Source organism: Stegostoma tigrinum, chromosome 26 (assembly GCF_030684315.1).
Source record: "Stegostoma tigrinum isolate sSteTig4 chromosome 26, sSteTig4.hap1, whole genome shotgun sequence".
In the NCBI taxonomy this organism is placed as follows: domain Eukaryota; kingdom Metazoa; phylum Chordata; class Chondrichthyes; order Orectolobiformes; family Stegostomatidae; genus Stegostoma; species Stegostoma tigrinum.
Window position 1 is genome coordinate 12087347 of NC_081379.1, and position 17482 is coordinate 12104828.

Sequence of the window (17482 nt, forward strand, 5' to 3'; positions counted from 1 at the left end):
CTTGTTTGTCTGTGTGGCCCAGCTGCGGTTTGTCTTCACCACTGAATTAGAACTAATTGTGAGGATTGAGTTACAGGTCACCAGAAAAAAAATGTCATCTTGCATATTCAGTGTTAACTACTTTCTTGCCAAACTGATTTCCTGTGCTGATTTCAGGAACTTATTGACATCAACCAACACCACTTGAATGTTATTGGAGTGGGCCATTCATCGCTGGACAGACTGTGTCAAGTAACTGCGACATATGGTCTGCACAGCAAACTGACTGGAGCAGGAGGCGGTGGATGTGGCTTAACACTGCTACGACCAGGTACAATAAATGCATGTTTGTTTGGATAAATCATCTCCAGTGATTTAATTTTTTGCCCTTTCAGCAAACTGAAACAGTTGTTTGTTAGCAAATGAGTTCCATGTTTGAAACATTACCACAAATTAAGGGGGAGATGGTGGCCTAGTGGAATTATCGCTGGACTGTTAACCCAGAGACTAGAAAACATTCTGGGGACCCAGTTCGAATCCCATTATATCAGATGGTGGAATTTGAATGCAATAGATATCTGGAATTAAGAACCTAATGATCCATTGTCAATTGTCAGGAAAAACCCAGCTGATTCACTAATGTCCCTTAAGAAAGGAAACTGCCATCCTTACCTAGTCTGGTCTACATGTGATTCCAGACCCACAGCAATGTGGTTGTCTCTTAACTGCCCTTTGGGCAATTAAGGATGGGCAATAAATGCTACCTAGCCAGTGATGACCTCATCCCATGATTGAATAAACAAAAATGAAAAAATTTCGTTTTGACTCTGCTGGAAAGATGGAAGTAACCAGAAACAAAAAACAAAATTGCTAAAAAGCTCTGCAGATTTGGCAGCATCTGCACAGAGAAGTCAGTTAACATTTCGGATTGAGTGACCCTTCCTCGGGGAACAAAGGAACAGTCACCGATCCAAAACATTAACTCTGATTTCTCACCACAGATGCAGCCAGACCTGTTGAGCTCTTCCAGCAATTTCTATTTTTGTTTCTGATTTACAGCATCTGCAGTTGTTTCAATTTTTAAATAGTGATAGCCAGACTGTATGAGAATAAGAAAATTCCTCCTCACCTTGGATCTACTTGGTTTTGTCTTTTTAACTAATGATGTCTTGCATTGTGGCCTCTTGCTCTGTCTTCTGGGTTTCTTGAGAAATTATGTTATTATGCATTTTCATGCTCCATTAGAAAGGAACTGTGGAAAATTAAGAAACTGTTTAAAAAAAAATGCCTTCTTTCACATGGGAATGACCCATAGCAATTTGCAGTCAATTAAAACATCTTCTGCTGTTTTAAACACAGCATCCAATTTGCACATGGCAAATTTCCACAAACAGCTAGGATAAGATCACCTGTTTGTGTAGTTGTTTGAGAGATACGTGTTGATAGGATATGTTAAAATGCCTCTGATCATCTTCAAAATAATACTTAAGTTCACAGTTAGCCCTCTTTTAACATCTTATCAAAGACAGCACTCAGACTGCTCTGTTATCAGTCAGTATTGGCACTGGATTGTCACGCTAGACTTTATGTTCACATCCCTGAGGTGGGTCTGGAACCTTCTGACTTGATGGTAGAAAGGTTACAATCAATGTTCCCTCAAAGAGTTGCGCGGATAAATGGTTAGCACTGCTGCCTCACAGCACCAGGGACCTGGGTTCAATTCCACCCTTGGGCGACTGTGTGGAGTTTGCACATTCTCCCCGTGTCTGTGTGGGTTTCCTCTTGGTGCTCCAGTTTCCTCCCACAGACTAAAGATGTGCAGGGTAGGTGGATTGGCCATGCTAAATTGCCCAGAGTGTTCAGGAATGTGTAGATTAGGTTGGTTATTTGGGATGGTTCTGTGGTCGGATGCTCTGACGATCAGTGTGGACTTGTTGGGCCAGAGGGCCTGTTTCCACACTGTAGGGGATTCTATGATCTAAAGCTGCACAGCCACTTTACTGTTCCACATTGATGTCAGTGTGCCAGTCTGTCATGGCACTGATGTCAGGCACGCATGGCCTCAAGGGACTTAGAGCTGCTAAGAAAATTAGGGAGAATACTGGTTACCACTGATACATGGCTAACACTACGCTGTAGGGTCTTGCACCAGAATTACCCTGATATTGCATTGGTCAAACATTTCACAGAATAGATCGTTAATTATTCTGCAGCCTTGTACACCTACAAATTTTCTATTTTAGCTAGTAAGCACAATCACTAAAAGGTTAACTCTAGCTACAAAAATTTAAATGCTTGAAATAAGAATTGTCTAATTAGAGATTGCTATCTCTTTAATAATTTATAAATGGCAAATGTGGATTTTCTCCCATTCAGTAATAATGAATTTACTTAGTGTGTTGACCTGTCTCCATGTGTTTTATGCAATAGATGATATTTGGAATCATGTATTTGGAAAGGAGATATTTTCTCAGCTCCTGTTCATGCTAGTATTGGAGGTAGACCCCTTATGTTTAATTCCGAGCTTGTAGTTGAATGCATGGAAATTTGTTTTCAACTTTATAAGGTAAATGCAATATTGGACTTTGGCCACCAGATGGCAGTGTAATGCATTTAATTGCAACTCTAACCCTAACGTTCAATTTGGTGGCTCTTCTTCGGAGGCTTTCAACATCTGCAGCAGTGTGAAGCAGGGCTGTGTGCTTGCCCCCACCCTGTTCGGCATCTTCTTCGCAGTCATGCTGAAACATGCGTTTGGTACATCAACTGATAGTGTCTACCTCCACACCAGATCAGACGGAAGGCTGTTCCGTCTGTCCCGGCTGAGGGCAAAATCCAAGGTTCGTGAAGTACTCATTAGAGACATGTTGTTTGCAGACAACGCAGCGTTGGCAGCACACTCTGAAGAGCAACTGCAGCGCCTCATGGACAACCTCTCAAGAGCCTGCCAGGAATTCAGCCTGACCATTAGCCTGAAGAAGACCAACATGCTGGGTCAAGGCATTGAGCAGCCCCCTGTCATCACCATCAACAACTACGAGCTGGAGGGAGTCCACGAATTCACATACCTCAGCTCCACCATCACAGACAGCCTCTCCCTGGACTCTGAGATCAACAGGTGGATCGGACGAGCAGCCTACACATTCGCCAGGCTGACTGAGAGAGTCTGGGAGAACAAAAAGCTGACTACGAACACCAAGACTGCAGGCTACAGGGTGTGCGTCCTCAGCACACTGCTTTACGGCAGCGAGACCTGGAGCCTCTCCTCCAGACAAGAGCGGCGTCTCAACGCTTTCCACCTTCACAGCCTGAGACGCATTCTGGACATCAAGTGGACCAACCGAGTCACCAACACCGAAGTCCTCACCGTGCCCAGATACCCAACCTCTTCACCCTACTCCAACAACGCCGCCTCCGCTGGTTGGGTCATGTATATTGTATGCCGGACGGGAGGATCCCAAAAGATGTGTTGTATGGGGAATTGGCCATCGGCAAGAGAGCACGAGGACAACCTCATCTTCGTTTCAAAGACATCTGCAAAAGGGACATGAAGTCAATGGATCTGGACGTCGAGAGATGGGAAGACGTCGCAAACAATTGCTCACACTGGAGACAGGCACTACGCAGAGGGCTGGAGTGAGGAGAGGAGAAACTGAGGCTTGCGGCTGAGGAAAAGCGTACTCGACGGAAAGACAGCAACACGGCAACACTGGAGGAGAGTGTCTTCAAATGCTATCGCTGCAACCGAGACTGTCACTCCCGTGTGGGCCTGTACAGCGACAACAGACGCTGCGCTGTCATCAGCAGCTGAATTAAAATTCTCCAGGCGCAGATCCATGGTCTCTCGAGACTGACGGATGCCACAATATATAACTTGACCAACATTCAATCAATTTCAGAAATCACATGACAACAGGTTATAGTCCAACAGGTGATGAGGATGTATGAAACAAACCTAAGATTGTTAAATCTTTAATCGGTTAGAATGTTGTAATTGATTTATTTGTACCTCCCCAAATCCCTTTCAAGTCACTGTCCTGAGAGACCTAAAGGTTTTATCAGTATAGAGACAGGTGACATTTTAGGTCAGACAATGCATGTTGGATGTGAGATAGTAAGAACTGCCGATGCTGGAGTCTGAGATAACCAAGTGTAGAGCTGAATGAACACAGCAAGCATCAGAAGAGCAGGAAAGCTGACGTTTCAGGTCTGGACCCTTCTTCAGAAATGAGGGCAGGGAAGGGGGGTCTGAACTAAATAGAGAGGTGGGGAGCGATGACATAAGGTGGATAAAGGAGTACATAGGTGGAGAGAAGACTGACAGGTCAAGGACGCAGAGATGAAGCCAGTAAAGGTGAATGTAGGTAGGGAGTTGGGATGGGGGTTGGTCAGTGAGGAGGGAGGGCCGGGTAGCTGGGAGGGTAGATGGACAGGTCAAGGAGACGGGGATGAGGCTAATAGGTAGGAAGTGGGGGTGGGGATTGTTCAGTGAGGTGGGAGGAGCAGATAGGTGGGACAAAAGATGGACAGGTCAAGGAGGTTGCTAAGCCGCTGGCGAAGATCTTTGCTTCCTCACTCTCCACGGGAGTCGTACCGGAAGATTGGAGGGAGGCAAATGTTGTTCCTCTTTTAAAGAAAGGGAATAGGGAAATCCCTGGAAATTACAGACCATTCAGTCTTATGTCTTTGGTCAGCAAGGTTTTGGAAAGAATTCAGAGGGATAGGATTTATGACTATTTGGAAAAGCATAGCATGATTAAAGGGAGTCAGCATTGGCTTTGTGAGGGCAGGTCATGCCTTACAAATCTTATTGAGTTCTTTGAGGAAGTCACGAGACAGGTTGACACGGGTCAAGCAGTGGATGTGGTGTACGTGGACTTCAGCAAGGCATTTTATAAGGGTCCCCACAGCAGGCTCATTCATAAAGTCAGGAGGTATGGGATACAGGATGATTTGGCTGTCTGGATCCAGAATTGGTTGGCTGACAGGAGGCAGAGAGTGGTTGTAGATGGTAAGTATTCTGCCTGGAGGTCAGTGCTGAGTGATGTCCCACAGGGCTCTGTTCTTGGGCCTCTGCTCTTTGTAGTTTTTATAAATGACTTGGATGAGGAGGTTGAGGGATGGGTTAGTATGTTTGCTGATGACACAAAGGTTGGAGGTGCCGTTGATAGTATCGAGGGCTATTGCAGGCTTCAGCGAGACATTGACAGAATGCAGAGCTGGGTTGAGAAATGGCAGATGGAGTTCAACCTGGATAAATGCAAAGTGATGCATTTTGGAAGGTCGAACTTAAAGGCTGAATATAGGATTAAAGGCAGGATTGTCGGCAGTGTGGATGAACAGTGGGAGTTTGGTGTTCAAGTGCATAGCTCCCTCAAAGTTGCAACCCAAGTGGATAAGGTTGTTAAGAAAGCATATGGTGTTTTGGCTTTCATTAACAGGGGGATCGAGTTTAAGAGCAGCGAGGTTATTCTGCAGCTCTACAAAACCCTGGTGAGACCACACTTGGAATATTGTGTCCAGTTCTGGTCACTCTATTATAGGAAAGATGTGGAGGCTTTGGAGAGGGTGCAAAGGAGGTTTACCAGGATGCTGTCTGGACTGGAGGGCTTGTCTTATGAGGAGAGGTTGACTGAGCTCGGACTTCTCTCTCTGGAGAGAAGGAGGAAGAGAGGTGACCTGATCGAGGTGTACAAGGTAATGAGAGGCATGGATAGAGTTGATAGCCAGAGACTTTTTCCCAGGGCAGGATTGACTGCGACGAGGGGTCATAGTTTTAAGGTGTTAGGAGGAAGGTATAGAGGAGACGTCAGAGGGAGGTTCTTCACCCAGAGATTTGTGAGCACATGGAATAGTTTACCAATGGTAGTCGTGGAAGCGGAGTCATTAGTGACATTTAAGCAACTGCTGGACATGCTCATGGACAGCAGTGAATTGAGGGGAATGTAGGTGAGGTTATTTTACTTTTGGATTGGGATTATTCCATGGCACAACATCGTGGGCCGAAGGGCCTGTACTGTGCTGTACTTTTCTATGTTCTATGAGGCGGGGATGAAATGGGCTGGTCTTGGGATGAGAGCGGGGAAGGGAGATTTTGAAGCTTGTAAAGTCCACGTTAAGACAATTGGGCTGCAGGGTTCCCAAGCGGAATATGAGATGCTGTTCGTGCAGCCTTTGGATGGCATCGTTGTGGCACCGCAGGAGGCCCAGTATGGACGTGTCATTTAAGGAGTGGGAGGGGGTGTTGAAATGGTTCGCGACTGGGAGATGCAGTCGTTTGTCATGAGCCGAGCGTAGGTGCTCCACAAAGCGGTCTCCAAGCCTCCGCTTGGTTTCCCCGATGTCGAGGAGGCCACATCGGGAACAGCGGATGCAGTATACCATATTAGCAGATGTGCAGGTGAATGTCTGTTTAATAATCTGTTTGTGTTTTAGTTTGGAGTCAAACTGGTTTTATTTCTAGCATAGCCAATATGATGTTTATAAATTACTATCTATCAATTCAGCTCGTAGATTCGCGTGTCTGTGAGACTCTCTCGCGCTCTCTCTCTCGTGTATGTTCTTGTGCTCTTGCTCGTGCTGTTTCTCTTTCCTTTTATTCTTCCTTCCTTCCGTCCTTCCGTCCTTCCTTCCTTCCTTCCTTCCTTCCTTCCTTCCTTCCGTCCGTCCTTCCTTCCTTCCTTCCTTCCTTCCTTCCTTCCTTCCTTCCTTCCTTCCTTCCTTCCTTCCTTCCGTCCTTCCGTCCTTCCGTCCTTCCTTCCGTCCTTCCTTCCTTCTTTTCTCTCCCTCTCTCTCTCTCCCTCTCTCCCTCTCTCCCTCTCTCTCTCTCTCTCTCTCTCTCTCTCTCTCTCTCTCTCTCTCTCTCTCTCTCTCTGTGGGGTGAATGTATATTTGCAGATACATTTTATTTTGTTCAAAAAGCAAGCAATTTATAGACAGTCCATGTGGCATTTTATAAGTTCCTACTTTAGAAATAAAACCAGTCTGACTACAATCTAAAACACAAGTGTGAAGCTGGATGAACAAAGCAGGCCAAGCAGCATCTCGGGAGCACTAAAGCTGATGAAGGGTCTAGACCCGAAACGTCAGCTTTTGTGCTCCTGAGATGCTGCTTGGTCTGCTGTGTTCATCCAGCGTCACACTTTGTCATCTCGGATTCTCCAGCATCTGCAGTTCCCATTATCACTCATTCCTACATGCATTGTCTGACCTAAATGATACAGAACAAAGGGTTTTATCTGTGTAAGTCAGGACCATGACTTGAAAGGAATTTGGGGATTTACATATGCATAGTAATCAATTAAAACCTTCTAACTGATTAAAAATTTAACAGCGTGTTAGATTTGTTTAATACATCGTCATCAATGGTATTAACCTTTGATCTTTTACTTATAAATTTTTATAAATTGTTTGTTACTACCTCTGTCACTAACACCTGAAGAAAGACTGAGGCTCCAAAAGTTTATGTTTTCGAATGAATCTGTTGGACGATTACCTGGTGTCGTGTAATTTCTGACCTTGTCCACCACAGTCCAACACCGGCAGATCCACATCATTCTGTCAATTTGACAGAGGTGAAATTGCTGCAGGGTGGTCTGATTCATTTTATTATGCATTAGACTATACCAGTCCCAATGCTGTTAGCTCTTTCTAATATTCTTTTGCGTAAGTGAAAAACCCATAAAAATAGAGCAATTCCCACAGGAAGAGTAAAGCTTAATTGCCTTCAATTGATATAATCACGGACCCAAGTAGCTTCAGTTCCCTATTTAGTTCTCTTACTTTCAGGCTTCATTCCTCTTAAAGATATTATCCTGACATGTTATCAGCATCCATTATCTTTAAGTAACCATATAACTGGAGTATTTGAAAAACCTATCTAATCTGTTACCTAAACACAACTGAAATCACAAAAGTGCAGCACATTATTTGTTTTTAATGAGGGTCAGGTGGTTATATATTTGGGTTCAGACAATGTCCATCATAATGGTGTTCTTACCAACGTTAGGATTAAAAATACCTCACCTATTTACCCTTTAATCAGTTCTGCTGGAGAATTACAGATTCCAATACTTTTGTCACAATTTCTGCTACAGAGTAACTTACCTTGTTATTTTTGTGCTTATGCACACTTACAAAATCTGGCCCCACTCTAGTCACTTTGGCCAAGAGTTCAGTTACCAATGACATAATAAGGGGATGGGTAATTGAACCCTCATGCAAGTGTATGAGAGCATCTTGGTTTAGCCTTCGAGATAATAGGAACTGCAGATGCTGGAGAATCTGAGATAACAAGGTGTAGAGCTGGATGAACACAGCAGGCCAAGCAGCATCTTAGGAGCAGGAAAGCAAAGCCCTCGGCCCAAAACGTCAGCTTTCCTGCCCCTAACATGCAGCTTGGCCTTCTGTGTTCATCCAGCTCTACACCTTGTTATCTTGGTTCAGCCTTAGTCAGGTTTGGATATGTAATGGCCTGTCGGTCAGAATTCTGTAGTTCTAGAGATTGAAAATCATTGTTTTCATTTTGGCTGCCTCCAATGCAGTTACCTCCTTCCTTTAAATAAGGAGATCAATACTGTACACTGTACTCCATCTGCAGTCTACCCAGGGCCCTGTAGAAATGAAGCATAACCTTTCTCATTTTGTGTTGAATTCCCCTCACAAATAGCATTATATTAGCTTTGCTAATTACTTGCTGTATCTACATGCAATTCGTGCACTAAGACATGCAGATCTATTCGCATTTCTGAGCTCTGAAGCCTGTCACAATTTAGGTAACAACGTGCTTTTTTATTGCAAAAATGGACAATTTCATATTTTCCTACATGATGCTCCATTTTCTAGATCTTTTGACCAGTCGCTTAACTTGCATAAAAACCGAATGTACTATGGATGCTGTAAACCAGGAACAAAACCAAGTTGCTGGAAAAGCACAGCAGGTCTGGCAGTACCTGTGAAGAAAAATCAGAGTTAACATTTCAGTGCTCGTGATCCTTCTTATAACCTTATTTCCTCTTCATTAATGTAACTAAAACCTCCCTTGATGAATCAGGTTGTCAGACTAACTCTATATTTCAATTTGGTTTGTGATGTTCATTTTTGCTTTTCAGGTACAAGGCCTTCTGTGGTGGAAGCATCTAAACAGGCTTTAAAAGACTTGGGGTACGATTGCTGGGAAACAGTTATTGGTGGTTCGGGTGTGTCCCTGCATTCACCGTCTTCCTGGTGTGAGGACACATTTCAGCCTTTGTGCAACATGAAGAATTGTTGAAGAGTTTTGGATACCTGGTACTGTCATGGTAATTATTTGTATGCAGTCTTGGATTCTTCCTGGGATTTAATCACTCATCCTGCATCTCTTCTCCATGTCTTCCTGCACCTGAGGAAAATGCAATCCAGTAGAAATTTATGCTATTTACCTCTGTACATGTAATGTTGTAAAATCTTTTTCATTGTACAGGACTACTTATTTCCTACCTGAACCACAAAGCTGATTGCTTTCTCTATCAGAGATTTAGTATTCATCAGTCCAAATGGCAGACGTTCAAATGCTGTGGTAGACACACAGAAGGCTGGAGGAACACAGCAAGCCAGGTAGCATCTGGAGCAAAGGAGAAGTCAGTGTTTTGGGTATTACCCTTCTTCAGGACTGCTCGATCCTGAAAAAGGGTAATACCCGAAACATCGACTTCTCAAAACACTGACTTCTCCTTTGCTCCAGATGCTACCTGGCTTCCTGTGTTCTTCCAGCCTCCTGTTTCTCTACCTTGAATTCCAGCATCTTTACTTGGAATTAATTTACTTGGAATACTGCGTCCAGTTCTGGGCGCCCTATTATAGGAAAGATGTGGATGCTTTGGAGAGGGTTCAGAGGAGGTTTACCAGGATGCTGCCTGGACTGGAGGGCTTATCTTATGAAGAGAGGTTGACTGAGCTCGGTCTCTTTTCATTGGAGAAAAGGAGGAGGAGAGGGGACCTAATTGAGGTATACAAGATAATGAGAGGCATAGATAGAGTCGATAGCCAGAGACTATTTCCCAGGGCAGAAATGGCTAGCACGAGGGGTCATAGTTTTAAGCTGGTTGGTGGAAACTATAGAGGGGATGTCAGAGGCAGGTTCTTTACGCAGAGAGTTGTGAGAGCATGGAATGCGTTGCCAGCAGCAGTTGTGGAAGCAAGGTCATTGGGGTCATTTAAGAGACTGCTGGACATGCATATGGTCACAGAAATTTGAGGGTGCATCCATGAGGATCAATGGTCGGCACAACATTGTGGGCTGAAGGGCCTGTTCTGTGCTGTACTGTTCTATGTTCTATGTTCTATGTTCTATCTGCAGTTATTTTTTGCTCCCATTCAAAGTGCTGTACTTGACTAAAAAAAGCTGCATCAGAAGGGGCTGGCACACTAGATATACTCTGTAGTGGCTGCTTTTTGGAATTTGAACAATAAACTCGTTATAAAACATCTTTAGATTCTCACTTTGCACAACGTATGTCAATCCAAATCTTCCCATTTATCATCAGAACAGATGCACTTGACACTGATCTGTGAGGAAAACAGCGCATTTACTTGGTTACGTTTCAAGGAGTCTGACTTCCAATGCAACATTCTGCAGACCTCATTTATTGCAGGAATTCATGCAGAGACCGAGGAAGAGGACTGACCTGTGTCACCTTGTTATGGCACTAGCTGCAGTGTCATAAGTTTAAAGATCTAGTCTGAATGTCTGTCTGTGAATGTGTGGGGGGTGCTAAAAAGGGGGAGATGGGTGAGAGCGTTGGGTTGAATCATTCATTGTCTCACGTCTCCAACTCTATCAGCTCGACATTCCTGCATGGTCCCAAGAGCAGGCGAATTGCCGACCTGAAGTTGAAAACTCCCAGGCAATTACCACAGAGGTCTGCATGTCCGCACTTCCTCAGGGTTTCCGTACACTTCTCTGTTGCATGTCCAGTCTTGGAGATTTTGTCCTAAGAGTCAAAGAGGATAACATTTTGGTGTGCTATGAAAGTTTACTAGAAAAATATGACTAAAAGTTACGTGTTTGATGTGGTGCCTTACATTGTTTATTCATTTTATTGATCAAGCAGTATCAATTTTTACATCACAAAGAAGAGATTGTAGCTGGATTAGTGTGATCGCTTCTTGCCAAATCATATTTTGCACACTGGAGTGAACAGATTAACTTTCACGCATATTTTCATTGAGTTTCAGGGAAGCGTAATGGTGATATTTTAAGAGTGTGAGGGAAAATTCAGCAGTACCTTTCTATTGATCTTGCAATCCACTTCTTTCTCCCAAGGAATTTGATTATTTAGTTTTTGGGTGTGTAAAGGGACTTGTCATGAGAAATTGAGATAGAATGGGGCATTGTATTCTGGTGTATCAGCAGCAAATTAAAGAAATCTTTGGACTCGACCCTACTTATTTCTTCCTTTGGGAGGTATTGCTTTGTGCTATTATTTCATGGTCACTGTTCACCTGACCAGTCATACATGTACCTAGTCAGTGAATGGCTACATAGACAAGTCATTTAACTATCAGTGGAGAAGGGAGAAATTTTGAGCCAAGCCTGAAATTAGTTCTTCTGTACCCTAAAAATGTTGAGGCCAGGTATGAGATCTCGATTGCAATATCTTTCAAATTGGTTTGTTAACATTAATAAAGTCAGCTAATCCAGATATTTGATTGTTCCTGATTTTGATTAATAAAAATCCGGTGTGTTGTGTACCAAACATACAGTTCCTGATACCTCCTATTGAAAATAATTTGTGCACCAAGTGCCGTTTCTGTTGCAGGTTGCTAGTCACATCTTTTAAGAAACTTTAGACCCCATTGTCTTCGTACTCTGTTGGCAGGAGTGTATCAGCATTTGTGAAGGATTTTGAAAGTTACAGTTGTCCAAGCTGAGATTAGCTAGCTCAATGTAAATGAGGAATTAAAACTGGAAGCTTACTTACGTACAGGATATGTATTTACCAAGACACAGCTGCCTTTCTTTAACCTTGAAATTAGTGACATGACACAGAATCCTTACCATAATTGGCTGACTAAACATTTCAACAGAGACCTTTAGAAACATTGCTCTAATTAAGTAATGAAAGAGTTTTGATGATGCATCCTATTTTTAAAGATAATCTTTATCTAAATCTGAGTGACCTGTTTCTGCAGTCAGATCCTTTTGATTTTCCTGATTTCACTGTTAATATCACCTGTAAAATCATTGCATCTAGCTTAATTCAAAAGAATGTGGCAACTAATTATTTAAAAGATCCTTAAATCTGCAGCCAGAAATTTATGAGCAGTGCCAGTTGACCAGAGGTTCACAGTCAAGTTGCAGTTACATGGATTTGCTTATTGTAATTATTTTCTATAGGAAGCATTTGAACAATGATGTTAAAGTGTAACACTTGGTCATGTCAGCAATTTCTGTACTTGTTCCAGATCTTGAGTATCTGCAGTTCTTTGTTTTAATGTATGTAAAACAAAGCTGCTTTCAGTATATGTACTAATATTTTTTCTTGTATTGCAGACACTAATGGTCCTTTGACAAGGATTTTTTGACCAACTGACCTGTGAAATGTTCTGTTTGAGCAATTAATTTAAATCTGCTTGAGGAAAGTGTTAAAGAGAGAGTGGATTAGAATTCTAATATTTGAACAGGACCAACATTCTTCTTCTGGAACTATTTTCCCTAAGGAAAGCTTCAATTATTTGCACTTTTCTAGTATGATTGAAAAGTGTGTATCCTCGGAAAAGAAATTGAACAAATTGAAACCATTCTGAACATTTTACAAAATGCATATTTCGGTTCAATTCAGATCATGGCATCTGAAAACCCCGAATTGTTTGCAACTTGAATTGACTGGTTTAAACTGAGTTTAATATTTAGCAACTTAATGTCCAGGGGAAAGTTTCTGTAACCATTCTGTTTGTTTCTCCACAAAGATTCATCAAGCAAAATTCTGAAAGGTCTTAATATACCATTGACAAGCTGCATTCCTAAGCGACTTTCTTATTTCCAGTAAATCCGCCTGTGAGATCACTTTGTCCTATGTGATATTCTATCAGTCTTGTCATATGCTTTGCCTAAGAATGCTCAATATCATTTCTTACAATATATTTAACCAATTGACTTAATGTAACGAATGGGTGTGTATGTGCCTTAAATCTAGTTTGTATTCAGTATTCCTAAAAACAACATTTTATTATAATTGAATAGCATATCACATTTTCTTAACATGATTTTTAAAAGTTTCTTTACTGCTCTGATTGTATATGTTTAGCACCACTGAACACATTACAATAATTCATATTTTACAGAATGCAACAGCCTGCTATTAAGAAACATCCCTAAGCAGTGATGTCATTATGGTATCTCAGTCATGGTGTCTTTAAAATCCTTGACTTCAGATCTGTCAGTGATTTTCTTTCACTCTTTTCTGTCCCCTGTAGAAAGCTTTGACTCCTTGCTGAAGTAGAGTTTACTTGGATGTTGGTTGCCTGCCATTATTTCTACTATTTTCCATGTGTGAGCTGAGACTATGAATGTAGGCAGAGAGAAATGCTCATACAGAATATCACAGCCAAGTTGGATCCTGTTCTCACTCTCAATCCACACACATGCATTTCCTAACAGTAAGTCAAAGGATTTCTGCTCCTGATCACTACCTAAAATGTCATTTTGAATTCTTTTTGTCTGGACCAAAGATAATGAGAGCTCTAAACTGATACCAAAGCTGATATCAACAGATGCTACTTTGATCAGCAAACTAAGGTGGGATTTTTATGGTTTTTCTTTAACTGATTATCTTGAAGATGTGGATGAGTGAAAATGATTAAACAAAAAATTGTTGGCCACCAGAGGGTAGTAAAAACTTTCTTTTCTGAAAGATGCCTATTTTAAGCAAATAGGAAAATTTCCCTGGGATACTCTGGAATTAGGGTTGGTGGGGGGGGGAGGGTGTTGAAGAGGGGAGGTGGGGAAGTTGTTGTATAGCCATGTTCACATAAGAGGGCCTAATGCAGTGTGTACATATATGTATATAAGCAATAGAAAACTATTATTTTCATGAGGAGTTTAATTTCACTGATTTCATGGTTTACAAACCCGTGAAAATTATAGTGTAATGGAAGTGAATGCAGGCCATTAATAATGTACTTTATAACATTCAAGGAAATTAAAATAGAATAAAAAGCTCAGGGATTCTTCAACTGCAAGGTTTTACGTTGTACCTAATATCTGATTACATTTTTACATGAATATATAGCTACAGCCCAGGTTATAATCCTCTTCCCTAATGGTTTAAGTTTGCAGCAGTAATGCACTTACTGATTATTCAAGGCCATTTAATCCATCGCTGCTTCTCTATGATGAATCCTGAGTTTGCTGTTTTATCATATATCTGTCCTTTCTTATTTTGCCCTGACGATAAAATCACAATTGAAAATTTGGTAGGGAAATGGTTGAGAGGGCATATTGAATACTTTCCTTTTACTAGACCAAGCATATAATAGAAGACCATGGAGGCTATGATGAAAGTATGTAAAATGCTGGTTTGGCATGACTGAAGTCCTGCATGCAATTCTTATCACAATACTACAGGAAGGGTGTGATTACATTAGAACCCTACAGCAACAGAACCTTCAGTCCAACTCATACATGCCAAACAAGTTTCTCAAGTGAAACTAGTCCTGTTCGCCTGCATTTGGTCCATATTCCTTTAAATCTTTCCTATTCACGTATTAATCCAAATGTCTTTTCAATGTTGCAACTGGTACCTGCATCTACCACTTCACACACGAACCACCCTCTCTATCTGAAAAAGTTGCCCCTCAGATACCTTTTAAGTCTTTCACCTTAAAAATTTGCCCACCCTAAGGAAAAGACCTTTGCTATTCGCCTTAGCCATGCCTCTCATGATTTTATTAACCTCAATAAGTCACCCCGCAACCTTTTATGGTCCAGTGAAAAAAGTCCCAGCCTATCCAACCTCTACTTGTAACTCAAACCCTCCATTCCCAGTAACATCCTTTTAAGTCTTTTCTGCATCCCCTCCAATTTAATAATATCCTTCCTATAGCAGGGCAACCAAAGCGGGTGAAGAGGAGATTTACCAGGATGCTGCAGGTTTGAGTTTTGAGGGAAGATTGGATAGATTGGGTTTGTTATCATTGCAGTGGTGAAGATCAAGAGGGGACCTAGGAAGTGACCCTTTTAATCAATAGAGATGCCAATAACCAGGATATAAATCTAAGGTAAAGGGGGAGCTGGGAATTCCCCCCCCCCCCCCAAGGAGCTGGTGGGTCTGCATCTTACTTCCTAAAAAGTTGATAGAATTAGAAACATGCATGACATTTAAACAGAATTTACACATTCACTTGTGTTGCCATAACTTCCCAGGCAATGAGCCTAAAGCTGGAAATGAGAGTAACATAGGCACAATTGGGCCAAATGGCATCATTCAGAGTTGGAAATAACTATGACATTATGAAATCAAATGAAAAGTTTAAAGCAAAAAAGGTTCAAAGTAGTCGGCAGGCAAATTATATGAGTTTGTACCATTTCAACAATGTCTCATGATGTGGGAATGAGAGTAATGGTGAAAGGGATTATGTTTGAAGATTGCAGCTATTGAATAGCTGCAAGGCTTTTCAACTCAAATGAGTTCAGGAAGCACCTTTTTAATACAGAGGGTCATGGAATGTTCTGCCACAAAAAGAATCTGACCTGAAATCACTTGAAAATTTCAAAACAGAGACAAACATATAGTGATATTAAAGGTTTAGAAATTAAGGTAGGTGGGCAAGTCAAAATATAAAACATACATGATCTAGTTGAGTCATGAAGCAGATTTTGTGGACTGAATAGTTTATTCTGGTTTCAGCGAGGATCTTTTCTGCTTCTGAATCTGTACTGGCTAGGGAGAATTATGGGTAGAGAAAGAATGAAAGGTTGATTGGGTGTTAAAGAGAATAAGAGAGACAGACAAGGAGATAAAGTACAAGGACAGGGAGAGACAGATTGAAAGTCTGGCTCTTGTCCAGTTTATTCCACTGTGCTCCATTTCCTGACATTTTATTATACATGAAGAAGCAGCTTTACATTGGTTAGACTTTGTGATACTGAGGCTCTCATCAAAATAAAATACCAGCTCTCATCAAATATTTTTTATGTCAGAAAATTATCAGAAAGTAATGATTTTCTGCTGGCCTCAATTCGACCTTTTACAGTGAATCTTTCAATTTATTGTGGTAAAAGAAATAATTATTAGATACTACAGCATACGTGACAACATGTAATTAAATCCAATCAAATGCACTTTTTGTATCATTACACAGCTGGATGCATATAATGTAGCTCAGTCTGCTTGTTACTTTGACATTTATTGGAGTCGGTTACAGGAATGCTGTATATTCTGCAAATGCAGTTTATGCTGGTTATCTCTTCTGCATTTTGAAATTACTTTGGAAAACTTAAATGAGAAAACATTTTCCTTTTTCTCCTCTTTAAATCTTTTCTGTTCGGAAGTTACCTATGATCACTAAACAAGATGGGTTCAAATTAAACTAACTGTGGATACTGCAGAATGGAAATGGAAACAGAAATTGCTGGCAAAACTTGGCAGGTCTGTGGGTGGGGAGAAGGCAGAGTTAATGTGTCTAGTCCAGTGACTCTTCATCAGAACTGATTATCAGAGAGGAAAGGTGTATGATGAAAAAGTGGAGGGGGTTGGGGTGGAGGTGGGTGAAAGCGAGCAGATAGAAAGAGATGAAGCCCTGAGAGAGAAGTATATGAAAGGGGTGGGCGAGTAGTGGGGGGGGGGGGGTTGTTGAAAGTAGCTTAGAACCCGGATAGAAGGGAGAGCTCTGAGGAAGGAGCACTTGACCTGAAACGTTCATTCCGATTTCTGTCCACAGATGTTGCCAGATCTGCTGAGATTTTCAAGCAATTTCTGTTTTTGTGCCAGGATAGAAGGGAATCTGAACAAGTGATAATGAGAACTGAGGATGGAATGGCAGGCTGTGCTGAAAACAAGCCACGTAATGTGATAATAGGCCTGAGAGTGGGTTAAAATGGGTTGGCTTGTGATTAAAGCAACCCATGTTATGACAGGTCTGTGTGTTGGTGGGTAAGGAGCATGGAAGGATGGAATCAAGCTGTAAAGTTATTGAAATTGGTGTGGAGTTTTAGAGACCACAGCGTCCTCGAACAGAAAATGAGTGCTGTTCTTCGAGCTTACACTGAGGCCCACTGAAACACTGCAGCGGGCCTATCATAGATGTGTTGAAGTGGTCGGTAATAATCTCCTCATTGCCCTACTGCTTTCATATTTCTATGTCTCCCTCTGGGCTCCATCTCTTCCCTCACCTCCCCCCAACCTTGTCTTCAGCATAAATGTATCACCTTTTCCTCACTGCCATCAGTTCTGATGAAGAGTCCCTGGACCTGAACCATTAACTGCTTTCTTCCCATGGATACTGCCAGGCCTGCTGAGTTTTG

The 17482-nt window shown here is 41.8% G+C and overlaps 1 protein-coding gene and 1 long non-coding RNA gene across 4 annotated transcripts in view; one reads left to right on the top strand and one right to left on the bottom strand.

Annotated features, from left to right (window-relative positions):
- The window catches only part of mvk (mevalonate kinase), a 32420-nt gene extending 18518 nt beyond the window's left edge, over window positions 1–13902 (top strand). For 2 of the 3 annotated variants that reach the window (XM_059654963.1, XM_059654961.1), the window contains 2 exons: window positions 157–310; window positions 9090–10443. In XM_059654963.1, coding sequence (XP_059510946.1) covers window positions 157–310; window positions 9090–9250 — 315 coding nt within the window. In that variant the 3' untranslated portion in view covers window positions 9251–10443. Of the gene's footprint in view, window positions 1–156; window positions 311–9089; window positions 10444–12511 lie in introns of those variants that run through there. The other variant, XM_059654962.1, reaches the window with a different exon arrangement.
- The window catches only part of LOC132210991 (uncharacterized), a 57399-nt gene that overhangs the window by 233 nt on the left and 39684 nt on the right, over window positions 1–17482 (bottom strand). The window contains exon 2 of the long non-coding RNA XR_009447263.1: window positions 1109–1231. This is a non-coding gene — a long non-coding RNA (uncharacterized LOC132210991). The remainder of the gene's footprint in view (window positions 1–1108; window positions 1232–17482) is intronic.